The sequence below is a fragment of the Cucurbita pepo genome, chromosome LG09 (genome assembly GCF_002806865.2).
Source record: "Cucurbita pepo subsp. pepo cultivar mu-cu-16 chromosome LG09, ASM280686v2, whole genome shotgun sequence".
In the NCBI taxonomy this organism is placed as follows: Eukaryota; Viridiplantae; Streptophyta; class Magnoliopsida; order Cucurbitales; family Cucurbitaceae; genus Cucurbita; species Cucurbita pepo.
The window spans coordinates 3,201,489-3,228,140 of NC_036646.1; the positions used below are offsets into that span (position 1 = coordinate 3,201,489).

At 35.8% G+C, this 26,652-nt stretch overlaps 4 protein-coding genes across 6 annotated transcripts; all 4 read right to left on the reverse strand.

Annotated features, from left to right (window-relative positions):
• Positions 1–1,793: 1,793 nt before the first annotated feature.
• LOC111801633 (pyruvate kinase, cytosolic isozyme) lies at positions 1,794–5,548 on the reverse strand. The gene is made up of 4 exons (XM_023685690.1): positions 5,360–5,548; positions 4,757–5,066; positions 3,465–3,926; positions 1,794–2,990 (listed from the first exon to the last, which is right to left on the reverse strand). The coding sequence occupies exons 2-4, from the start codon at positions 5,012–5,014 to the stop codon at positions 2,178–2,180; spliced, it is 1,533 nt and encodes a 510-aa protein (XP_023541458.1). The 5' UTR covers positions 5,015–5,066; positions 5,360–5,548; the 3' UTR covers positions 1,794–2,177.
• A 3,846-nt stretch (positions 5,549–9,394) lies between these two features.
• On the reverse strand, positions 9,395–14,255 carry LOC111801634 (lipoyl synthase, chloroplastic). Its single transcript, XM_023685691.1, has 7 exons — positions 13,667–14,255; positions 13,231–13,394; positions 12,179–12,269; positions 11,904–12,061; positions 10,267–10,438; positions 9,876–9,986; positions 9,395–9,769 (listed from the first exon to the last, which is right to left on the reverse strand). Exons 1-7 carry the CDS (start codon positions 14,090–14,092, stop codon positions 9,689–9,691), a joined length of 1,203 nt encoding a protein of 400 aa, XP_023541459.1. The 5' UTR covers positions 14,093–14,255; the 3' UTR covers positions 9,395–9,688.
• Positions 14,256–15,468: 1,213 nt separating this feature from the next.
• Positions 15,469–20,487, reverse strand: LOC111802254. The gene is made up of 6 exons (XM_023686554.1): positions 19,945–20,487; positions 18,652–18,750; positions 18,001–18,178; positions 17,061–17,158; positions 16,187–16,248; positions 15,469–15,749 (listed from the first exon to the last, which is right to left on the reverse strand). The coding sequence occupies exons 1-6, from the start codon at positions 20,380–20,382 to the stop codon at positions 15,620–15,622; spliced, it is 1,005 nt and encodes a 334-aa protein (XP_023542322.1). The 5' UTR covers positions 20,383–20,487; the 3' UTR covers positions 15,469–15,619.
• Positions 20,488–21,317: 830 nt separating this feature from the next.
• LOC111802374 (G patch domain and ankyrin repeat-containing protein 1 homolog) lies at positions 21,318–26,349 on the reverse strand. 3 transcript variants are annotated; one of them, XM_023686715.1, is made up of 6 exons: positions 25,929–26,349; positions 24,455–25,785; positions 24,137–24,216; positions 23,910–23,963; positions 22,409–22,528; positions 21,318–21,612 (listed from the first exon to the last, which is right to left on the reverse strand). In XM_023686715.1, the coding sequence occupies exons 3-6, from the start codon at positions 24,206–24,208 to the stop codon at positions 21,481–21,483; spliced, it is 378 nt and encodes a 125-aa protein (XP_023542483.1). In that variant the 5' UTR covers positions 24,209–24,216; positions 24,455–25,785; positions 25,929–26,349; the 3' UTR covers positions 21,318–21,480. The 3 variants fall into 3 exon arrangements, with proteins under 3 accessions (XP_023542483.1, XP_023542482.1, XP_023542481.1); XM_023686714.1 differs by having other exon boundaries at positions 24,455–26,349; XM_023686713.1 differs by lacking the exon at positions 24,455–25,785 and having other exon boundaries at positions 25,929–26,348.
• Between the last annotated feature and the right edge of the window lie 303 nt (positions 26,350–26,652).

Here is a 26,652-nt window from a genome sequence, read left to right on the forward strand (position 1 = left end):
TCCAATAATACCTTTAATTTTTTTTTTAAAAAAAGTCATAAATACCCTTACTATTAGCACATGAACGGAACTCTGAATGTCACGTTTCAAGAATACTCATGAACTCTCAAAAGTAACATTAATACCCTTATACTTTTGATATTCGTCTTAACTAGTTGAGCTATGTTGAAGGTAAGGGTATTTTTACCGTTACGTTTCATGGTTACTTTTCAAACGTGATACTATGCATAGGGTAAAACTATTCTTAACGTCAAAAAAAAAAAAAAAGTTTAACGGTATTAATAAAACTTTTGAAAACGTCAAGGGTATTTTTGAAACAATGTACTGACGGTTCCCATCTAAAACTAACGATAAACGTACATTTAAAACTTTTGAAAGTTTAAGAATATTTTTGAAACGTTATATAAAAGTTTAAGAATATTTTTATTAATTTATTGAGTTTTTTTTTATTTTTTTTTATTTATGTTTTGTTTTTATTGATCGATGGAATTAATTATTATAATTAAGGAGATGGAATCTTTTTGTCTTCAACTCTATGTTGTATTTTACTTAATTAATAATGAATATTTTTATTAAAATATAAATAAATCATTAAATAATTTTTTAAACTAAAAAGCAAACAATAATTATCAACCAAAAAAGGTCATGAAATCAATCATAGTACTCCAAAACTAAAAATATAACGTGTAATATTTTTAATTATTATTATTATTTTTAATTTATGAGTAAAAATGTGTTAATTCTTTTGAGTTCAAATTTAACTAATTAAAAAAAATCAAAATTTGAAAGAATATATATATATATATATAATTTCTTTTAATTAAACAATTAATTTCTTTTCAAACCCAATATATATATATATATATATGGTTTGTATTATTTAAAAAAATGAAATAGATATTATTTTGAAAAAACAAATTGATTTAGTAAAATAACAATGATGAAAAGTAAAAGGTTCGTTTGATTTGATGTTTATAAATTTAAAGTATTTTATTTATATTCCTTTTCGGCACTCATAATTCAACGCCACCCTTTTTCCTTTTCTTTTTCTTTCATAATTAACTTAAGTCACCATAAATTAATAAAAATACTCTTTTAATTTTTATAATATTTTTAAATTTAAAAATTTTAGAAAAAAATCAAATAAAAACTTCAAAGATACTTATAAAAGTGTTTCAATAATATTCTTTTAAAAAAATTGGAATAATATCCTTTTAACGTTAAAAAAAAAGGTTTCAAAAATATCTTTTAAATTTTCAATAATATTCTTTAACTTTAAAAATCATTTAAAAAATCTTTTAAGTTTTCAATAATATTCTTTTAACTTTATAAATCATTTAACAAATATCTTTTAAATGGTTAAAAGGTGTCATTAATACCCTTTTTAAACACCTTTTAAACTAACAATTATAGATAATTTATAAGACGTTAATACACGACTATAGTCTATATATTAATAATAAGTATTTTTTAAACAAATATATTGTTAAACTATATATATATATATATATATATATATATATAAATTTAGAAATATTTTTATTAACCTAGCCTAATAATAATAATAACAGTAGGAGAATTCAAAACAGTTTTAGAAAGAAATATACTGAAAAATTAAGAGTATACTCCAAAAAAAAAAAAATAAATAATACCAGCCAAGAAAAGGTCGGTATGGACGTAATAAAATCCTGTATTTCGGTCTCGTGAGATTGGTCGAGACGGGCACAAACGGACCCAGATACTAAAATCACAAAGGAACTAAAGATATAAAGCTTGAAAAGAACAGAAATGGGGAAATGAAAACTAAAATGGATATAAACCATAGTCACATAGTACAAATGATTTATAGTTCTAAACACACAAAATTTTGGGAATTTCAAGAACAAAAGAGCTATGAAAGTCCATTCAATCCTTTATTCGTCCTAACATGAGAAGATTGGATCTAATAGCATAAACTCTTCGCTCTTCAAAATTACACACACAGCAGCAGTCCAAGAAAATCAAGGGGTGTGTATATATAATATAACCCACCCCCTTACACAACACGAAAAACAAAGTACCGGTTCAGCCCTCTTTAGGAGAAATACTTAATAACTATGCTTATAATAATTAGCAAAATGATAAAGAAAGGTAAAGGAAGACACCTGGGGAACTTCTTGAAGACGGAGCCCGATGATTCATTTCACAATGCATATCTTGATGACGGAGGCAGCTCCGATACGGTGAAGTGCGACAATGGCGTCACCGGGTTTGCACAGTCCCTTTCCTATGGCTGATTTCAGAGCAGCCTCTAGTATCACTTCAGTGGATTCTGCATCAGTGGCCTTTGCAGATCCTTCAGCTAGTATAGGAATCAAACCTCTGTGGATCAGGCTGTGTCTGGCTGGGGATTCGTCACTGCAGGCCCAATCAAAAGAATCGGTAGTTAAAACTGGAACGACGACTGAGAGGATTGGGACAGCTGGTCTGTACTTAGCAACCAACTTGGCTGTGGTTCCACCACGAGTCAACACCACGATGAGCTTTGCTTTTGCCTTGTTTGCAGTTCGAACAGCTGAGGATGCAAGACTCTCCAACGGGCTCATTGGAAGAGGAGTGGACCTTATCATCTCCTTGAAAATGACACCATAGTCCAAGGATGACTCGGCTTCGATGCAAATACGAGCCATGGTTTTCACAGCAATTTCAGGATAAGCCCCAGCTGCACTCTCACCACTAAGCATAACACAATCTGTGCCATCAAGAACAGCATTAGCGACATCTGTGGCTTCTGCACGGGTTGGCCGTGGAGATTTGATCATTGATTCAAGCATCTGAGTGGCTGTAACCACAGGTTTGCCAGCAAGATTACACTTGTAAATCATCATTTTTTGTGCCAAGAAGATCTTCTCGACTGGAATTTCCATTCCAAGATCACCTCGAGCAACCATGAATGCATCAGTCTCACGCAAAATTTCATCAAAATTGATAACTCCCTCCTGGTTCTCAACCTTGGGTATTCACATTAGAAGAGAAATTACCATTTGATCCAACAGATATAATGATATTGGAAATGAACATTATTTTTAAAGAAACAGACCAAATAAAAAGTATGTCCTAAAAAATACTAAACTATTGGAAGTCGAGTAACAACTCCGTTCCCACCCAACTAGCCTGCAAATAACGCAACTAAGAATTCAAAACTTCGAACATGCCATGTACATATGGAAGCAATGACAACAATGATTTCAAAAGGAAGAAATCAACAAAGCAAGTCTCGCGAAACAGCTTCAAATGAACTGACATTCATTAATAGAGATGATTTTTAAGCGATTAAACAAAGTTTGGCTTTCCTATTATGCTTGCTTTTAGGCATGAAATGCTAATTTCCCTGATGAAAATGTATATCCAAACTTAAAGTAATTACCAATTTGCTGTCAAGCAACGCATGCAATAAAACCCTGATCTGGAAACATAATACATACCTTTGACATCAGTTTTATATGCTTGGCATGGGGGCCCAGAACCCTCCGGACATTCACTAGATCAGAACCCTTGCGAACAAATGAGAGAGCAATCATATCAATACTGTTGGGAACACCCCAACCAAGAATATCCTCTTCATCCTTTTTTGTCAGGGTGGGAAGATCCACAACCACACCAGGAAGATTCACATTCTTTCTTTCTCCCAGCATCGCAGTGTTTTCACAACGACATACCACCTTCCCAGCTTCTGTATCACAAGACAAGACTGTGAGGGTGATGGTGCCATCTGAGCACAATATATTATTTCCTGGTTTCAAGTCCACAGCAAGCTTCTGGTAACTCATTGAGATCATTTTCTCATCCCCCTTGATGCTATAATCTGTAGTTATGGTGACTTCCTCACCTTCCTTCAGTTGAACTGGTTTCCCATCCTTCAAGAAACCAGTCCGAATCTCCGGTCCCTACCATGGTGAATAAGAGGAGATGCTTCATAAAAAATCAGTTTGGAAGTACTAAAAGGAACACAAAATTGAGTAGAAGTGTATATCTGATCCTTCCTTTTATAAGTATATTTATATTATTCTATTAGTATAAGAAGTAGAAAACATGCATGGACTAGCATAGAGATTTAAGAAGCCCAGTGGTAAGAATTGTGCATGAAAGGTAGCAAAAACACGGCATATCAACAGAAAAATTCACCTAAATAGACAGCATCTTCACATTAGACATGCAAAGGATTACGGAAATGTTGTAAGATAACTAAAGGCTTTGTACAAGTTAATAATAATATACCAGATTCAAATCAAGTAACAAGCCTAACTATTTCTCATGTAAAGTTCTAGATTGAATACTTTTTGTTAACAGCATTTTATTGGCTTAGAAGATTTTCGAAATTTCAAATAGAACCCACATTTTGCTTCTTTGGAATATAGGCGACAGAAAAAGGAAATGAAATACAAGATTGGTTCCAAGTTTCATCATGGTATTTAGATGTGGGTTCTCTTAAATTTAGAGGGTGCCATTGGATTTGTTGATTTCAACGAGGTGTCATTTGCAATGCCCTTTAACCTAGCAACTGGATTAAGATGCAACAAAACATGAATATTTCATATGCCAAAATCAATAATCCAAGTTAATTAATCAGATTCTGCTTATTTCTTCCATCCATTTCAGATCACCCAAGCCAGAACCAACGAATAATTTTCAAGAATATAAAGTAACTAGATCCTGAAAGCATTGCATGGCTAATCAGTTTAAAGACAAGATCATAACAGAGGAGAAAGTGACAGACCTTGGTATCAAGCATGACAGCACAAAGGATTTGAGTATTCTGCATGGCGGTCCTGAGGTTATCCAAGGTCTCTTGATGATACTCATGAGTACCATGAGAGAAATTGAAACGAGCAACATTCATGCCAGCCTTAAGAAGCTTCTCAATCATAGCCACCGATCGGGAAGCAGGTCCCAGAGTACAAACAATTTTCGTTTTGGGTATACGCCCATCATTTGGAAGTTCCTTAAGAATCCCCTCAATATCAATATTGGCCATCTGCAACTATTTTTCTCTTTCACACTGATCTACTTCCTCTTCCCCTAGGGTTCTGTTAAACAAATCAGAAATCAAACAAACCAAAAGAAAAAAAGAGAGAGAAACACAACAAAAATAAAATAAAATAAAATAAAAATCAATCCAGAATAGGTAATAGAATGAGATCCGAAGAACACGAACAAAAGAGATTAACTAACAACACGAAGAACAGAAATTTCGGAAGAGGAGAAAAACAGGGAAACATCAAAACATTAGAATCAACATTCAAAAGACGAACAGAAACAAAAACAAAAACAAAAACAAAAACAAAAAACAAAAAAACGATCGATAGAAAGCTTCATTTACCTCTCGAACAACAAACTCGTATGATCCTTCGGTGAATCTTGTTCTCTTACTCCTCAAATCTCAATCGATTTGAACTGTTCGAGCTCTGTGCGCTGGGAGAAAGTACCACAAAGCTTCGGCTACCACCGTTTGTGCTTCTTTACCAATACCGCTCTGTAAAACTATTTATTCATATAGCCCAAGAATATTTGTCCAAATATCAAATTCTTTGACCTAAACAATGGAATTTTAATATGGAAACTTTCTTAATTAAATTAAATAATTAAATAATAATTAAAATTATTTTTCTTAATTAATTAATTAATTATATATATTATTAAAAAAAATAGAAAAAAAATATTTTAAATTATTCTCAAATAAATATTGTAATAAAAGAATCATAAATAAATTTTATTAGTTAAATAATATTAATAAATTGTGTATATTTTTCTTTTTAATTTTTATTTTATTGAAAGTATTGCGAAATTAGGAGGAGGAAAATAATAATTTAATAAATAAATTATTTATTTTATTTTTGGAGGAATTAATTAATTTATTAATTAATTACTTTTTTTTTAATTGGTGGTTCGCATGAAAAATGTGGGAGGGAAAGTAGAAAGCTGTGTGCTTGAGGGGAGCGCGTGGCGCGGGACTTTCTGGACTAACGGCCATCTAGCCTCTAACTATGGGCTGCATGGATTTGCAAACCCCCACGCGCGCTTCTAGAATCTTCTTTCACGCGCCGTAACTTGTGGGACAAGAAAAGGGATTATTGAGGGAATATTACCCTAAATATTCCACCCGTTTCTCTCTTCCCTTTTTCATTTTCCAATAAAAAAATTTTAATTAAGCATTTACTTTTTTACCCCCTGTAATTTTCAACCTAATAATATTTTTACTACGGTAAAAAACAATAAATCTAGTAAAATATTTAAATTATGTGTTTTTCTCATATAGTTTTTTTATTTATTTAATTCTTCACTATTTTTTAGCTAAAAAAACGTGCGCGGATAATGATTCAAACCTCCGATATTATTTCATTTATCGTGTTTAAAATAACATATATACACCCTAACAGTCGATGTAAGGGATTATGTAACGACCCAGGTTCACCGCTAGTAGATATTATCCTCTTTGAGCTTTTCGTTTCGTGCTTTCTCTCAACGCTTTAAAACGCGTCTCCTAGAAAAATGTTTGCATATCCTTATAAATGGTGGCTTGTTCTCTTCCCCATTGGGACGAGTTGAGCTATATTTAAATTGGTGTATTTTTTATTTTTATATATTATTAAAATAATTATATAAATATATTTAAAAAAATTAAAAACAATGGAAGTTAAGCCAATTGTTTTATAATTAAGAAACCAAGCGCCGACGGTTGTTTTTGGCCCTTCGCTTTTCCCCATAACTAATTCACATCTTTCTTATTTTTGGACTTCAAAAATTCTCTCCCCAGGTTTTCAATTATTACTTTTAACCACGGTTAAATTATAACGGGAAACGTAAATATCTCTTTTTGATAGATCGTCTTAAAATTGTGAAGTTGACGACGATACGTAACAAGTCAAAGTGGACAATGTCTGCTAGTGATGAGCTTGAGACTGTTACTAATGGTATCAAAACCCGACACTAGGCGGTGTGCTAGTGAGAACGCTAAGCTCTAAAGAGAGGTGAATTGTGAGATCCTACATCGGTTTAAGAGGAGAACTAAGTATTCCTTAATAAAGGCGTTTAAATTTCTATTAATAGATACATTTTAAAACTATGAGGCTGAGAAAATACAGACCAATATATGTTAATGGATTTATTAAATATAAATTTAACCCTAAAATTTATATTTTTGTATTTAGTAAATTAAGAAACGGTAAAAAAGTTGAAAATTTAAAGCTTAAATTTATAATTTAAAAATATTAAATTTTGTAAATTAATTTAATATTATTTTATTTTATTTTTTAGTCCATATGTGTTGAAAATAGACCATTGTTGTCTGATTATGACGTTGACGGTTTTATTTTATTGCATGACAAATAATTTATATTTTTTTTTAATGTTATTTTTATAATCAATTAATTCCTTTTCTATAATTTATATATTTTATTTTATGTGTTGAACAATGACCCGAATAGCTTGAATAGAGTTTTTAACCCAACCCAATTAACCCTCTATTTTCACGTTGAGTAAGGTCGTCGTGTTTTTTGTTAATTATTTAAAAAAATTCTTATACGTCCCCGTAAATGTTACATTAATAGCTATAATATCATAAAGTCGGAATATCAAATTTTACAAGTTACAATGTATCACTAACATTAATTATAAACGTTAAACATTCTTAATTTTTTTTTAAAGTATGGTAGGATTGGATTGAGTTGTAACCCTAGTTTCGGGTTGGTGAGTTGACCCGACAAAAAAATAACCCACAAACCAATTTGAATTTTGATTATTAAAAGATTAAACACAACACAAACTGAAAAAAATTTAACCCGAACACAACTCTCCACAATGGTATGATATTGTCCACTTTGAGGGTAAGCTCTCGTGGCTTTGATTTGGGCTTCCACAAAAGACCTCGAACCAATGGAGAGAGTATTCATCCAACAAACCCAACCTAGTTTTTATGATTTGGGTTGTTAATCTAGGTTAGTCGGGTTATTAGATTCATATGGACGCTTTTATTGGGTTGTTAACTAAAGAAGAGTTTAGAAAGTCGTGTGAAACGTTAGCTAGAATCGACGATACATGCAAATGACCAAAAAGCCCATGTGCCATTTCTCAATTCCTTGGGAGTTGGGAGTTTTCTTGAAAAGTATTTAACTTTTTATTTGTTTATTTTATTTTTTATTACATTTTGTTCAAATGAATTAATCATATTACCATAAATGAACTTCTTCTGAAAAAATTTCATTTCATAGTTCTTCAAATTTCCACTTTCCATATTTGTTATAATATATATATATATTTATTTATTTATTTATGTATGATTTTTAATAGTTAAAATATATCTATATTTATACAAGTTTATTACGAGTTGTTACGGTAATCCAAACCCGAACACGTGTTAGTATTCATATTATTTTGATTACATTTAGGAGTAAACAACTACCATATTTAATAACCATTTAAATTATTAATTTTAAAAATAAAGAGTATAATTCATTTATTTTGCTATCTATAACTAAAAAAAGATTTTAAAAATAGGAAAAATTAGATGCATGCAAGCTCAGTCTCAATAGAGGAGGGGGAGAGTGTGAGGTGGGTTTGCTCTTCGGTCGAGAGGTGGGATAGCGTCCTTGTAAGAGGAGGGGAGAGTGTGAGGTGGGTTTGCTCTTCGGTCAAGAGGTGGGATAGCGTCCCTGTAACGGCCGAGACTCACCGCTAGCAGATATTGTCTTCTTTGGGCTTTCCCTTTCAGGCTTCCTCTCAAGGCCTTAAAACGCGTCTGCTAGAGATAGATTTCCACACACTTATAAATGGTGGTTTGTTTTCCTCCCCAATCAATGTGAGACATCACAATCCACCCCCTTTGGGGCTCCTCGCTGGCACTCTTTCCTTCCTCCAATCGATGTGGGACCGCCTCCAAATCCACCCCCCTTTGGGGCCCAGTGTCCTTACTGGCACACCGCCTTGTGTCTACCCCCTTTCGGGGAACAGCGAGAAGGCTGGCACATCGTCCGGTGTCTANCTAGCCGATATTGTCTTCTTTGGACTTTCCCTTTCAGGCTTCCCCTCAAAGCATTTAAAACGCGTCTGCTAGGGGAAGGTTTCCACACCCTTATAAATGGTGGTTTGTTCTCCTCCCCAACCAATGTGGGACATCACAGTCCCGCCTTCCTGTCTTGATTGGTAGGCACAATCGCTTGAGTCTAGTTCTTAATCGAAGGAATCACTTTCAATGATAATTACTCTTAAGCTATCAACCATCAACCCTCTTCAACCTGTCGTATATAGATAGGAGATCCACTTGTTCAAGGCTTGCAGCAAGCGTTAGTGTAATCGAACAAAGAACTAACCAACCGAACGTCATATTTTTATTATTAAAAAAGGACAATATTCCAAAAACTTGAAACAAAATAAAGTAAGGTTACTCATAATATGTGATTAAACTAAAGTTGAAAGAGTATATTAATGAGATCTCAAATAAAGAGACAAAAATATGTCAATAAAAGAGTAATAACTTGCAAAGAGAAGAAATCAACTCAGGAGAGCCATACCAGTTCTAACTTGCCTTAGCTGACCATGGCTTCTCCTCTAAGATCATCCCTCTCCTTCTTTTTCTTTTTTCTATGTTACAGATACTCTATCCCGAGTCGCTGCTAATGGCTCGAGCTCACGTCACAGCTGGAATGTCAATCCTTCAAGTTACAGTTGTATCTTTGACTCTTTCTCTAACCATGGTTTGGACGAAGAGCTCGCCTGCTCGATATGAGGATCGAACCTGACCAAATAAGGAAAGAAGTACCAAATGAACTCAGTTTGGTGGCAAATTTGGTGTAGGAAATGGCTGCAATTGGGAGTATAAAACGTTTACAGAGAAGACTTACCAGAGGTCCACTAGCTACATATCGGAATCCAATCGACTCCCCGTATTCTTTCCAGAATGCAAACTTTTCGGGCGTGACGTATTCCTTGACAGTCAGGTGTAATGGTGTGGGCTGCAAGAGGACGACCGTGTCTTAAGAATAACAACGAAAGAGTCGACAAGCGAGGGAAAACTCAAATTATATTCATACGCTGATGCAGGCTCTCAGCAGACCAAACATCCATGATATACATTAAAACCAGTATAAGCACTAACCAAAAAGAACTAAGAACTCGCCCGAATTTGGCTCGTTTGGTTTAAATCGGTTCCGTGGCAGGTAAGTCGAGGAAAACTTATTTCGACCCAAGGAATAAGTATTTCTGCACAGGTCAGATAGTTAAGCATTAACGAACCTGCAAATACTGCCCGAGTGTAAGAATATCGACATCGATGGCCCTTAAATCAGCTAGAGCTTCCTTCAATTCATCGTCGGTTTCTCCGAGGCCCAACATGATTGAAGATTTGGTGATCATTCCCTCCTTACTGTGCTTTGCATGTTTTAGAACGGCTAAGCTCTGGTCATATCTGCACAGTACCAAACTGATCGTAAGAATGTTGACTAGGCAAGGCTGGATTACAAGAAAAGGAAAAAACTGAAGAATCATAAGGATTCCAAATAAGGATTCCAAATAGGCCTGTGAGATCCCATGTCGGTTGAGGAGGAGAATGAAGCATTTTTTATAAGGGTGTGGAAACCTTTCCCTAGTAGACGCGTTTTAAAAACCTTGAGGAGAAACCCGGAAGAGAAAGCCCAAAGAGGATAATATCTGCTAGTGGTGGGCTTGGGCCGTTACAAATGATATCAGAGCCAGACACCGGATGATGTGCCAGTGAAGAGGCTGAGCCCCAAAGGCGGTGGACACGAGACAGTGTGCCATCAAGGACGCTGGGCCTTGAAGGGGGTGGATTGAGGGTCCCACATCGATTGGAGAAGGGAATGAGTGTCAGCGAAGACGCTGGGCCCTGAAGGGGGTGAATTGTGAGATCCCACATCGGTTGGGGAGGAGAACGAAACATTTTTTTATAAGGGTGTGGAAATTTCTCCCTAGTAGACGGGAAAACCTAAAGAGGACAATATCTGCTAGCGGTGGGCTTGGACCGTTACAAATGGTATTAGAGCCAGGCACCGGATGATGTGCCAACAAAGAGGCTGAGCCCCAAAGGGGGTGGACACAAGGCAGTGTGCCAGCAAGGATGATCGCCCCTGTCCCACATCAATTGGAAAAGGGAACGAGTGCCAGCGAGGAAGCTGTCCCTGAAGGAGGTGGATTGTGAGATCCCACATCGGTTGAAGAGGAGAACGAAACATTTTTTATAAATGTGTAGAAACCTCTCCCTAGTAGATGCGTTTTAAAAACCTTGAGGGGAAACCCATAAGAAAAAGTGCAAAAAGGACAATATCTGTTAGCGGTGGACTTGGGCCATTACAAGGTCGAAGCGTTTGTTTAGTGGACATGCTAGAGAATGAAACAAAACTACAGAAGGGCTAATGAAATAATTATTTCTTCAAAACAAAGTCCAATTGCAAAGAATGAAAGCACAAAAACCAGATTCCATCACACCCAAAAGTTCTCGGCTGTAATTTGTAAAAGGACTTCTACCATAACGAGTTTAAAACAAAACATGCCATCAAACCCAGGATCCAATGCAGCTTTTCATCGAGTTTCGAGAGAACTCGAGCCATTTAGACCAGAAGGAGCAAGAAAAAAACTACTTTAAAGTATGAATGAGCATCAAACATGATAGCGTTCGTAATTACAGCCTATTCGACTTGAGAAATCCTTGTTGGTTCTTCAGAAAGCAGATGTCACAGGGTCTGAGTTCTTGAAAGGAGTAAGCATGTTCTTAAACATTACTAAACATAAAACTATGGACCTAGTTTCAAGGATTTCTCTAACCAAATGATTTAAGATTTAGGAACCTTAAGGCAATACTATATTCAACCTTGGGGACATGTTTGCAAAGCAAGTTTATTGATGATGCAACTTACCCGGCTCGAGGATCTCTAACGATTCGTTGAAGACGTTTCACAGTCTCAACATTATGAGCAAATACATCTAATCCTGAGTGCACTAGAGTCTCTACAGCCTTCAAGTCACCTCGAAAATCAGAAGTTAAACACTCGACCATGATCTCGGGCTTAAGTTCCTGCAGAATAGATTCATTAACATAAATCAAACTTCTAGTAATTTTTATAAAAAACACTTCAACAATTACAGGGTATAGATAAGGAGATCAAAATTATTGTAGCAAAATCTGTTCGACCTTCATAGCTTTGACCGTCTGAGCAAAATGTCCGCTTCCTCCATCAGGAATATCGTCACGATCTACACTTGTAAGGACTATGTAATCTACACTGATAAGGAATATAGAAAAAGAATTCAATATCATTAATTTAAAACAAGTACATGAAAACAGCTAATACAAGCCAAGCAACACTATTTCATTCGACTTCCTCTCATGTTGAGATGTTAAAGTCATTCAACCATTCCATAACAACTCTTTCATCTTGCATCGATAGCAGGATACCGAAAAATTTAGATATCAACAAGAAGTATATACATATACAGCATAAAATATATATGTATTTTCACACGCACAAATCGAGAAATGGTCCAATTTTCTTTTGTAACGGTCCAAACCCACAACTAGCAGATATTGTCCTCTTTGGGCTTTCCCTTTCAACTTCTCCTCAAGATTTTTTAAAAAGCGTCTGTTAGGGAGAGGTTCGTTTTTTCCACACCCTTGTAAGGAATGCTTCGTTTTTTCCACACCCTTGTAAGGAATGCTTCGTTTTTTTCCACACTCTTACGAGGAATGCTTTGTTTTTTCCACACCCTTATAGGGACTGCTTAATTTTTTTCCACACCCTTACGAGGAATGCTTCATTTTTTTCCACACCCTTATAGGGAATACTTCGTTTTTTTCCACACCCTTATGAGGAATGCTTCATTTTTTCCACACCCTTATAGGGAAGGCTTCGTTTTTTTTCCACACCCTTATAGGGAATGCTTCGTTTTTTTCCACACCCTTATAGGGAATGCTTCGTTTTTTTCCACACCCTTATGAGGAATGCTTCGTTTTTTCCACATCCTTACATGGAAGGCTTCGTTTTTTTCACACCCCTATAAGGAATGCTTCGTTTTTCTGCACTCTTATAAGGAATGTTTCGTTCCCCTCTCCAACCGACGTGGGATCTCACAAGTATAATCTATATCAAACTCAAATACAATAAGCAAAAACACTCTTTAAGTACAAGAAACACCCATCCAGATTCACTCTTTAAGGCAAAAAGATACGGGTTAATTATCTCATACCCCCAACTGGCAATAGCTTTAGCAGTGTTAACAGGCTCCATAGGATCAGGAGGTGCAGGGTTTCTGCTAGTCTTTACAGCACAAAATCTACATCCCCGAGTACATGTATCCCCAAGAAGCATAATTGTAGCAGTTGCAATGCCATCCCCTCCACCATTCCAACACTGCCCAAGAACATAAGAATCATGAGGATAATATTCATCCCTGAAACTTCACTATCCTACATATTTGTTCAATTATAAGCTACCCACATTGACATAAACCCAATTCCACCTATTACAAACAGAAAACCAAATGGAGTTCAGATCAAAATTTCCCTAGTGAATTCAAGCTTCAGAGAACAGTTCTTGGAATCACTGATATGAAGTTAACAATAACAACCTTTTCTATGTTCTAAGAGAGAGAGAGAGAGAGAGAGAGAGAGAGAGAGAAAAACCTCTCCAATGTTGGGGCATTGGGCCTCTTCACAAACAGTATTGAGCTTCAATCGAGACAACGAGTCCTTAACCTCCTGAAACTTCTCTCCCTGAGGAGCTCGTTGCCTCAACCAACCAGGCTTCTTCACAGTCGGATCTCTGCCAGTGTAAGGCCCCATTCCTCCAGGATACGGACCAGCCTTGGAAGAAATCTCTTGCGATTCCATAACCTTACTCACCTTCGATACCGGAAATGAAGATGAAGAAGAAGATTCCACCGCCACCTTCGAAGAAGAAGAAGAAGAATCCACAGCATCACATCGAATCACAGGACAAGAACGCCCGAAATAATTGGAGAATCTGCGCGGTTTAACGAATTGGAAAGGGGAATGAGATGAAGTAGAAGAAGAAGAAGGATTGGAAATCGAGAATGAATAATGAATCATTGTGAGAGAAATTCGTGGGAAAAATGGGATGAACAGCTATGAATCGAAGGAGAGAAGCGATTATAGTGAAGAATTTGAAGCAATTGGTATGCCTCGGTTTCTCCACCCGACTTCCCACTGCCTTCTGTTTCCCATTTTTCTTTTGTTTGGTTACCCAATTGATATTTACAAACTAAAAATATATTCTTTTCTTTCATATATATATATATATATATATATATATATATATATAACAATAAATAAATAAATACATGAATTAATCGATATATTATGATCGACCGCTATGTTTATAAACTATGGAAACCGAAGTGTTACATTATAAAAAAAAACGTCAATTTCTTTTATTATTATTATTATTATTATTATTATTATTATTATTATATATAGATGTGAAATTAGAAATTCAAATTCTCCATCTAATTTTATAAAAAAAATAATTTAATCTAAATGAAAAAATGGAATTTTAAAAGAAAAACATCAAAAATGTCGGATTTTTATGGATTTATAGATTAAAATAAGTTTTTTTTTTTAAATATTAATAATTTATAATGAAAACTTATAATAATTAAACGGGTTAATATGTTTCTATGCTACCACATAAAGTTACAATTATATGAACATTTTTAGTATAATTATTAAATTTAAAGGAAAACTATGAAGGTGTGGAGGATGATTATGGATATATATATATATATATATATATATATGTTTAAATAATAATATCTTCATAGTTAAATTACTATATAAAATTTAGAATTTAGAATTTTTGTCGACCCATCAAGTTTCAAACCTCGGAGAAATACGTCATGCGGGTCAGGCGCGGATGAGCACATTGAACTATCCATGTGACTGAGAGCCCTTACATCCCAGACACAACGACGCAATTATCAAGGGTGCGCTGAGAGCCCTCACATCCCAGGCACAACGACGCAATTATCAAGGACGTGCTCTACTGCTGAACTAATAGCCCATCGTGCAAGCCTCCCACTGGGCCCAATTGTGACTATTTATGAAAGTTTTATCGAATCGAGAACTTGATCAAACAACTACTTACGAAGATTTTATCAAATCATATGAACAATTCATAAGAATTTGATCAAATCATTAGGGAGATTTCTAACCTTTTTAAAATCGCGTGGACAAAATTTTAACTTTTTTAGAACGAAACAAATTTGTAATTTAACAATAAATTATCATATAAAAAAGAAACTACAAAAGCAAACTTTTTGCATTGAAAAGTTTTTGAACTAGAATATAAATTAACACAACCTTCTACTGGAACAAGATCGATCGTACCACGTCTTTCTGGGTTCTAAGTAACACCATTTATCTTAATCGAGCTCGGGAGACGTTTTTAACGAATCAAAACAGAAAGGTGCTAAAACCAAAAGTTAGTAATTTCATATACGATGCTAAAAAACTCAGAATCCAACCTCAAATTGCTTAGAAAAACAAAAAGAAGAAAAACGGGCCTCTTGGTTTGAGTTATATAGTTATTAGTCTCACCTCCCAAAAAAGTACATTCTTTTAATCCTTTTGTTCATCAGATGAGGCATCTTTTAAATCCTCAGAATCTGAAATGTCAGCCATTTTTTGAAGAGAATCCATGTCCCCAGCTTCTGAGAGAGTGTGTAATCTTAGTTTTTCAGCATCTTCACTGTAAACAACAAACAACAAGACCCGTATATAAATCAAACATCGGAAAAAAAAAAAAACATTGCAACAGCTCAAGCCCACCGCTAACATATATTGTTCGCTTTGGCTCGTTATGTATCGCCGTAAGCCTCAAAGTTTAAAAATGTGTCTACTAGAGAAAGGTTTCCACACTTTTATCAGGAATGTTTCGTTCCCCTCTCTAACCGATATGAGATCTCAAAATCTATCCCCTTTGGGGACCCAACGTCTTCGTTGACACACCGCTCAGTGTCTGGCTTTCATACCATTTGTAACAACTCAAGCTCACCGCTAGCTGGTATTGTCCGCATTAGCCCATTACATATCGTCGTCATCCTCATGGTTTTAATGTGGGGTCTCATATGTGCAATGAGACCCAAGAATCTAATTGAAAATAAGAATTTAAAGACAGGAACTTACTCTGTAACGCCAAATATTTGTTTGACAGTTAGCGAGCTATCTCTCGAACAGAACTCCGGAAGCTGTTGGACAGTAAGGCAAATTATTAAACCAGTTAAACTTGGGAGGAACACTGCAAGATGTATACTTGTTTAAATTAGAGAACCGTGAGCAATAACTCTCAAACATTTTTTGTTGGATTGTTTTGGGACGTATCCGGAACATTCTAATGTCATGACTTACACCAAAAGCTCTGAAAAGTATGTTCTGGCCTCATCAAATCATCTCTTGTCACGCTAATCGTGTGTAGTAATGCAAAGGACACGAACAAACACGACCGCCTATACTATTAATCAAGTATACAGTATACTAATCCTATCCATTGCATTATAATGCAACAGATAGGAGTCTTCTATTGACTTCAACTGCCATACTATGTAAACATGTTTTACTTTTAATGATATCCAGTGTTAAAAGAGCTCAGAACACCATTTTAGTTCTTACCTTTATTTTGTTTTAGTGTAGGGTGCTAGCATATTAATACGAGCATGATTTCAAGTCATATAAGTTTGAGATAGTAAGGACCAAAATTATTTTTTAAAATCAGGGTAAAAAAATAGACACTTTGAATGTGTAAGGAATAAAAATGCAACAAACTTAAAAGTTAAAAGGACCATAATGAACCTTTTGAAAGTTTAGGGACCAAAACAGAAAAAAAACTTAAAAGTTTAGAGACCAAAATGGTTTAAAAACCTTTTTCTTTTAAAGAAAAATCAAAATAGATAGAGAGATCAAGAGAAAGTGTATCATGCATAATTGAAACACGAAGAGAAGAATGGTGAAAACAAAATTGAAATTCAGGAGTTTTGCACAATCTACTGTTCATCCTACCAACCTCAGATAGATAGAAGATTTTGCCGAAAAGGGCCTGTACGGCTAATTTTCTCTTGAAACCCTTCTCAGTATAGCCTGACATATTCATAACAACTGGACCTGAAAAATAAAGAACAATTATCAGAAAGATGAATAGCTTGAATGTTCTTCTTACACCTACCTGTCAATATTTGCTAAAAATATAGTTGAAGAAGCAACTGTGGTAAAGAAACAATAATGAACAAACAATTTAAAAGACACTCGCCCAAAGAGACTACCTACCTATATACATTTACTTTCTTATTAAAATTTTAAGAATAACCCTTCACTTGCTGACTTTACCGTAGAATAATAGTTCAGTCTATTGAGTAACAGTCGGAAGCTCCAGGAATGCTAGCTCATACTGAACCAGAAGAACCTGGCTGCAATTCAATAGAGTTTTAAATAAAAGGGTCTGCCCTATGTCACAATCATACTATGAAAAGAGTAGGTTGTGACCCTCATATCAAAACAAATAAAACAGCAACCCTCAAGTGGCACCCATCCCGGCCATAGCACCAAGACAGACGAGTGTCATGATGCGACCGAGGAGGACAACGCATCATCTAACACACCAAAGAGATGTGCATTGAAGCTAAGCTGATGCATAAGTACAACCATGACACCTAGCGAAATCACTCAGTTTTTCAAGGCAGTTTCACTACTTTCTGATATATAAAGAAAGTTGACTACTTTTACATTACCACCAAGTCCTTTCTCTCAAATCTTTGTCGAGTGAAGACGTAGGGAAGCATGAAGCATGAAGCATGATAGGAACCTCGATTATTTCGTTGATTTCGTCATGTTCAAACAAATTTTCATTCCCTAATTGTGTTTGTTTTTTCGGACGTATAATGTGCTTTCCAAAGTCCCCCTTGCTTACAATAAACTAAAAGTACAAGTGGCATAGAATATCCTGTTACCTTTATCTCTCTCAATCCTTCTTGATACCTCATTCAGAATTTCTGCAACCTGAGTGTCCTCCAATGCAGAAGCTTTTCTCAGCTGAATTAGGTTGGCAACTAATTCAGGGTTGAAAGGTTTCTCATTCAATGCATAACGTATATACTTTCGCAAAATTTCGCCCACACTGAAACCTGTCTGGAGAGGAAATTAGAAGTTATTACAACTCATAATGTGAATTGTCTAGCATGATGTGGTCTGCTAAAAACTATTTTTAATCGTTACTCATAAGCTGACTTAGATCCTTCGGTAAAATCTGGCTCAATTGGATCTGTGAGACAATAGGGAAGAACAGAATAGAATAACTTTCGATAAATACTCATAGAGCTTGTGTAAATTATTTTTCATATGGTAGTTCTTGTTGGCTCCATTCAAACATACTTCCCTTTTGGCCTTACTCAGGTCTAACAAAGTTTTTGTAAGTTTCTTTAGTTCAAGGATTCCGCCTCACTTTGTTGGAAGAATATAATACGTTTAACTGAAATTGCGACGTTATTTGAAGAACTCAAGATATTAGCATCAGATTCAGTTGATGACAAGAATCATCACTTCCCATTAAGAAGGACAGCTTCAACTCTATAAAAGAATTAAAAAAATATAACATATCTAACCTTTTGCACAATTTCAGCAAGAGCCTCCGGCTTTATTTCATCCCTTCCTTTCTCAAGCAGCTCATCTACTGACAAGCAGAGAATGGCATTTTTTGAGACCTGAGAAATATCAACCACGATCAGTGTAAACTGTAATTCAAATATAGCTAATAGCTTCCACTAGCCACTAGAACTAAACCCCGATCTCACCCATCTCTATCTCAGTCTCGGTCGAACAACTCCGGTATAACTATCTTCAGGCACACATCCTATCCTATCCTTCATAACGATTTAGCTTTTTAGCTTCAAGTTCGTAACAATTTAGTTCTTAAATTTAAGTAAATGTACCTCCTATCCTTCAAAATTTTTATAATTTAGTTCCTACCATGAAATTCTATATGAAAAATCTGTGTGATGTAGATGTAGGCACATTGATAAATTGCCAGCTTTCGGACTAATAGGTTTCATGTTACGTCAATTTGAACTTGCTCGATCTGTTCAATTGCGACCTTATAATGCAATCGCATTCTCGGGCCCAATTGCTGTTTTTGTTTCTGTATTCCTGATTTATCCACTAGGTCAGTCTGGTTGGTTCTTTGCGCCTAGTTTTGGTGTAGCAGCTATATTTCGATTCATCCTCTTTTTCCAAGGATTTCATAATTGGACATTGAACCCATTTCATATGATGGGAGTTGCGGGTGTATTGGGCGCTGCTCTGCTATGCGCTATTCATGGTGCTACCGTAGAAAATACCTTATTTGAAGATGGTGATGGTGCAAATACATTCCGTGCTTTTAACCCAACTCAAGCTGAAGAAACTTATTCAATGGTCACNTCCCAATTGCTGTTTTTGTTTATGTATTCCTGATTTATCCACTAGTGAGTCTGGTTGGTTCTTTGCGCCTAGTTTTGGTGTAGCAGTTATATTTCGATTCATCCTCTTTTTCCAAGGATTTCATAATTGGACATTGAACCCATTTCATATGATAGGAAGTCATTTAACTAGAACGAAGAGTTCTACCCATTTCATATGATGAAAGTGATTTAACTAGAACAGAGAGTTTTACGGAAAGAAGGACCAAATGTGCTGAAAAAATTTATGGACTATATCAATAAATACAGAGATCCAATACTTCACTTTTGATGGAACTTTTCATAGTATATGCTAAATCATTAATAAATTCAAATTATGATCATCCCAAATTTCATACTACAAGAACTAAATTGCTATTTCAAGCAAGAACCTAATGTCTTTCTTAACACAAAGTTGCACAGGGAAGTAGTAATTTGTAAAGCAAGTGAGAGGAAGAAGACCTGTCTCCGGCGTTTTTCTTTAGGGGAATTGAATTTCCGAACAGTCTTAACGAAAGCGATAACAAAAGTGACGCCCAAATAAGCAAGAGGAACAGCAAGGAGCCAAGGCAACGAGCTCTGGCCAACCCTAGGGCCAGGAAGTGCCTGAGTGACAGAGCCAGTGAATTCCACGAGGTCCAAAGCCTTCTCCTGATACCATGGCAGCTCTTCTTCCACCTCTACGAATTCCTCTTCCTTGGAATCCGTAGATTCTTTCTTCACTACAGGAACTGCATCGGATTCCTTCTTCTTCGCCGCTGCTAAGAGAAGTTTTGCGCGCTTCGAGAAGTTGAATGGAGAGAAAGGAGAAGGAAATGGTGATAATGGAGATTTGGAAGAGCGAGGAAGCAATTGAGAAGCATAGGAACAGCAACAGCAAGAGGAAGTGAGGGAAGCCATTGGTGAAGGAGGGAGGGAAGCGCTCGCTCTCTGGGCTTTATCGTCTTCAACCGCACCTCAAGGTGCAGACAATTTTGGACATGCCTTCTAGGTTTCTGACGCGGCTTCTTTATTTTTTCCCAATTTTAATAATACATAAATAAATTACAAATTATAATTATAATTTAATTCTACGTGGATAATTATTAGGAGTAAATAAATCTCACATTCATTCGTTAATTTAGTAGTAAGACCCGCATTGATTAATTTAGTGAAAGATCATAGATTTATAACTCTCTCCATTGAAATGAAGTCCAAAGCAAAAATTTTATCGTAAAATTCTGACTTTTTATTTTATAATTATGAATGTTAAATTTTATTATTATTATTTTTTTTACCCAAACACCAACAAATAGAATAGTGTTTGAAATTTTGCGTAACTCCTCACTCGATTTCTCGAAATTAGAGAAAGATTTTTCGTATGATGATCCCGAATAAAGAGATGTTCTCTCCCTTCATTACTGTGTTCCATTATATTTATATCTATTTCACAAATTTAAAAGTAAACTCGTAGGCGACACAGGGTAGGGATAATCATCCAGGTCTCTTATTGTGAAAGAAAAAAGTCAACCCGCTGCAACAGGCGGGTTGGTTGGGTTGGTTCCTCCATCGTCGCTTGCCGGGGAGCTCTTGGTGAGGAGACTTTAGGAAAAGTTGCTCAAACAAACAATTCAATTCTAAGTGTGAAATGACTGAAATAAAAAATTAAGTCAAAACCGTAACTATACATGATAAAAAAAGTCAACGGTTTATACGTCTCACCCCCACATGTTAATAACTAAACTCGAATATGATATCTATAGCGATGTAGAGTTTGTAAACAAAATTTAAAAGATGAATATTTTATGTATGTATGAATGTATATATATATATATATATATATCGATAATAATACATTATGATAATTATAAAATTAAATTCAACAATCATAAACATTTACAAACTACAGACTACATGGTGAATGCTAACTGCTATAAACCCTAATTAAAACAAGATTTTTGGCAAAGAAATTGAATTTGCTTACATGATGATTTGGGAAGTGCTAGTTCATGTATAACATCACACATTATCTGGCCAAAATTCCCTGAAAAATGCCCTCTCGAATTCCTTCTCTCGAAATAACCTTTCTTCCTCGAGCATCTTCCTCATCTTTTTCGACATCGCCTTCGGTTTCTTCGACGGAGGACGTTCCTGATGATCAAAAATATTAGTATTACTTGTTAGCTATGATTCTTTTCCTTTTATTTGGTGCGAGTAGAGTGAACAAATTATGTATGCAAAAATGATGACGATGTCAAAATAATGCAATTTCGCACATCGAGCACATTCAAACTTGATCAAACGTTCGTGTCGTTAACCCATTCGTGAACTTATGCTAAGCAAGCGATTAATGTGATCCAATATTATTCTGAAATGTTTATGCTAACCAAAAATATGTCTTCATGATATCGAAGCCAACAAGTTAAACTGTGTTGGGGGCTACCAAATAATGCAACAGCCCAAGCCCACCGTTAGCAGATATTGTCCTCTTTGGGTTTTCCCTTTCGGGATTTCCCTCAAGGTTTTTAAAACGCGTCTGCTAGGGAGAGGTTTCGACACACTTATAAAGAATGTTTCGTTCCCCAAATCAACCGATGTGGGATCTCACACCAATATTCTAAGCTGTTATGTGGTCAATGTTTAGAGAAGGCAAAAAAACACTACCTATAAATAGAGTCTTGGCTTAAGGGATTCGATTGGAGAGGAATTACGAGACGAGTAACCAAAAGTCGGACCAATTGTAAAGAAGACTAACTGCTACAGTTCTTCATGGTGCTCCCTACATAACTCTTTTCGTAATTAGACTCTTGAACTTAAATCTAATTGGAAGGTATTTTCGTAAGCTCCTATTTTTTCGAGATCCTTTCCCGTCTAAACTACACCGACCTAGGAAATCGACGATGGTGATCACGAACTTGCAGAGAACTTCATATAACAGATGTTTTACCTGGTTTTTCGTATCAGAGGCTGCAATATCAGTAGTTTCTTTAAGCTTCTTCTTCACTTTATCTGCTCCCAGGCCACGTTTATTATTCTTTACAGATGTCTGTACAGGTTCCAACCTACCCTGCTTGCATGAGAGGTCAAACAGTTAATTTCCAAGAGTAAACAGTAGGGTACTACAATGACCCAGTTACATGATAAGAGGAAATAAGAACCCCTTTACAAATAAATAAACATATAAAACGAATTTCTTAGGACGATAAAAACGAGGGAATTCAAATAATAAATCTAGGACGTAGACGAAAAGACTATACTCGGTAAATTCTTGATGGCGTGGAGTGTACTTCAAGAGGAAGATTCAAGGACTCTAATCTCCAATATGATATCCATATAATGCTACTCTCTAGGAAAGTTCTTGTATTCTTTCTTCCCACGAGATTGCGCTAACGCTCTAAATTTTACCCTTTTTTTTTGCGCGGTGATCACAAAGGCTACGTGTAAAAACTCCTTAACTTCTCTAAAGCATGCAAAAAATCGAATGAATAATTCGAAAATTCTGAAATGATAAGGCACCAATGCCAGCAATAATCTGCTGCTTCTTCCCTGCCCTTGCATAGGATGAGCATGAATCAATCATCCCGACCGACTCTATCAGGAGATCGTGGCCGACTCTAGAAAATTTAAGTTTTGTATCCCCACCCCTTTATCCAATATTGAGAAATGGAGGAGGTTCATGGACTTCCCACATGGGGATCAAATTTTTCTGCCATGAGAGTTCTCTAGTAGGTTTTCAGATTAAATTCTTTTATAATCAGCAAACATATATTCATATATATACACATACACACATGAAATTTCAGCAGACAGATTTCAGTAATCAACATTTTTTTAAGAAACTGACAGGTTCAAGAATTTCCCAGACGATACCGGTTTTCCCAATGGAAAAATTCCCTGGTCAACCATATCCTAGTCAAATCGGGGATTTCCCACCTCGACCATTCCCTAATAGCAAAAGTGAAGCAGAGGTTGCCACTGCCTAAACATCATCTTCAATTATCAAACGTAAACTTACTTGCTACACTGCATCAAATTCTCATGTTATAATTTTTTCGAAGTCTAGTAAAGGACATAGAGAGAATGAGCTAAGTCATGGTAGCCGCCCACCAAAGATTTGATATCCTATGAGTTATCTTAGCAACCAAAAGTAATAGGGTGAGACGGTTGTCCTATGAAGAACAGTTGATGTACACACAAGCTAGCATGGATATTTATAAAAGCCTACTCATCATTAGCTTAGATATGCCCATATTAAGCATTAAAATTTTGTTAGTTGTATAAAGTTATGTTGCGACAGAACATCAAAGGTCTAATTTCCAGTTTCGTTAAGTATGTAGTGAAAATTGTATATCGCAAGTGTACGGGTTAAGTATTGTTTCTAATCAAACAATTGCAGTACAACCAGTTTTAAAATTATTGAACAAATGACTAATTTTAAGCGAAACAACCTGCTCAGAAATTCCAAGGCCTGTTCCTTCCCTCCAACCATGCTTCTTCAAAAGCTTCAAGAAAGACAACAAAAACAACACAAAGAGAAGTCAGTATACAAAATGAAGCTCAAAGATTGGACGGAATAACATCAATAGAAAAAATGAAGAGGTATAAAATGGGGAATAGAATCTAAGCATGATTTAGAAATTCATATACGTAACAGTGAGTCGAAGAGAGAGAAAACCTGAAACCCTATGTTCGACGAATCGATGGCTGTAGCAGAAACAGATCCCCCTGAGCCTGACTCCAAATCCATCCTTCCTCCTGTGACACCATGATCAAAGACATCATCATCCCAAAGTAAAATGATGGCATGTAAAAATTTAGGGTCTTCCTGAGAACAAATTAGTTGTATTTATTTTCTAGTGCATTGTGATATGCAAAATGAAAAAGTTTCACGTTAACAAATGTTTGAATGAGGAGAAAAAAGAGTAATCTCCCTAAAAGCCAAAGATTACAAAAAAAGCACATGTATCCCAATTTGCAAGAATAAAGGACGTACTGTAATTATAAATTCCTTGTCCGAGTTAGTTTGTGTGCACCTCGACAGATTTCACCAAACAATTGTCTACCTAACTACATTTGGTTGACATGAAAACTCATAGGATATTAAATCCTAGGTAGGTGGCCACCATAGATTGAACTCATTCCATCTTATTTTGCCCGTGTGACCACTAGGCCAACCTTGGCCCTACGATGGTTCATAGATTCCTTAGATCAATGTTCCCATAAAAGAGCTTTGAGTACATTTGTTAAACCTCGTACCAACATTAAATGTAACAAAAGTTCCAACGTGGGGCATGGCCCAACAATTAAATCAATCTTTTAAGAGGTCATCCGGTCGAACTCCCTCGCCCACGTACATTGTAATGTTCTCAAATCCAACAGAACCAAAAAAATCAGAAATCATGAGCACGTGAATTTGTAGTCGAGAAAAAACCTCCCAGTGTAATAATGATATTTAACTATTGACTATGTGTCTGAGTTGTATGTCTTCCCCAATATAGAGCACCACTTCGATGAGATAGATAGAAATGTTACTTATCAAAAACTCATAATATCTATTTGAAAATAGACTAGCTCCTGAATTAATCAAATATCTAGTCAGATGTAGTCCGTGCACAATCCTACCAAATAGACGAGTCTATAAATTCAAAACTCCTGTTCTTTAGCCATACTTCGAAATCAATCAATACAATACAACCACACACGTGATACATGCCAAAACTTTGGCTTTAATATGAACAACTCTGAGATGCGAAGTTAATCAGATAGTGCAGCTAGGAGAGATGGCAGTGAGCGTGAAGATCATTAGCGAGGAAAAGATTAGACCTTCCTCTCCAACGCCGGAAACCCAAAAACATCTGAAATTCTCCTTCTTAGATCAGCTAGCTCTGCCTGTTTATGTACCCGTCCTTCTTTTCTACGCTCCAGGCAGCGATGACAATCAAACATCCAAGTCCCACCGCCTGAAAGCTTCCTTATCCAAGGCATTAGCCCAATCTATCCATTCGCTGGCCGAGTTCAAGGCAATAATATTTCAATCCATTGCAACGACGAGGGAGCCATCTATGTGGAAGCCCAAGTCAACTGCCTTCTCTCCGACGTCCTCAATCAACTCAACGTCGACTCACTCAACCAATTCCTCTCTTTCTCCATCGCATCCTCCGACTCTGCCAAAGGCTGCATTCTGCTTGTCCAAACCACGTCGTTCCAATGCGGTGGCATGACAATTGGCTTGCTCATGTCCCACAAAATCACCGACGCCTCATCGATTAGCTCCTTCATCAACACCTGGACTGCCATTGCCGTGGCATCGATTAGCTCCACTATCTGATTAACTTTGCATCTCAGAGTTGTTCATATTAACGCCAAAGTTTTGGCATGTATCGCGAAATAAACCAAATTCAAAATACAATCATCGCGTAATACGTAATTCTTCGAGAACAAAAGTGAAAATTTAAGAAGAGGCTAACCTGGACAGAACTTTTGGATGATCTTGATGCCCAGTGGGGAAAAAAAAAAAAAACAGAAGGTAAATTCTTAAAAGACTGATACGTTGCCAAACCCTAATTGAATTTAAAACTTGTAGAACTTTCGCACTTCCTCCAAACCCTAATCGAATTCAAAACCTGTAGAACTTTCGCACTTCCTCCAAACCCTAATCGAATTCAAAACTTGCAGAACTTCCTCACTTCCTCCAAACCCTAATCGAATTCAAAACATGTAGAACTTTCGCACTTCCTCCAAACCCTAATCGAATTCAAATCATGTAGAACTTTCGCACTTCCTCCAAACCCTAGCGTTTCAAGCCTTCGCCCCTTTTCCTGCTGAACGGAGAACGCCGTGAAGCTTCTCAACTAAAATTTCTCGCGCGCTCTCACTCTGCCTCGGCGATCATGAATTTCAGATAATCCAACGGGTCGGTTCCCGTTAAGCCCGGTCCAACTGGATCGAACAACCGGCTTTTAAAAAAACCGGGAACGGTTGAAAGATTTTCCAATAATATTTTTGCAGGATGGAGAAAATAAAAATATAAATGTGAGTTGTAAATTTATTATTAATAAAAAATATATATATATATATATATATTTACATTTTAACCATTAGTTTGCAACTTATTTTATAAATAAATTATTTACAAATATATGAGAATTATTTAAAAAAATTTAATATTTGTATTAGAGAATAATTTTTGTA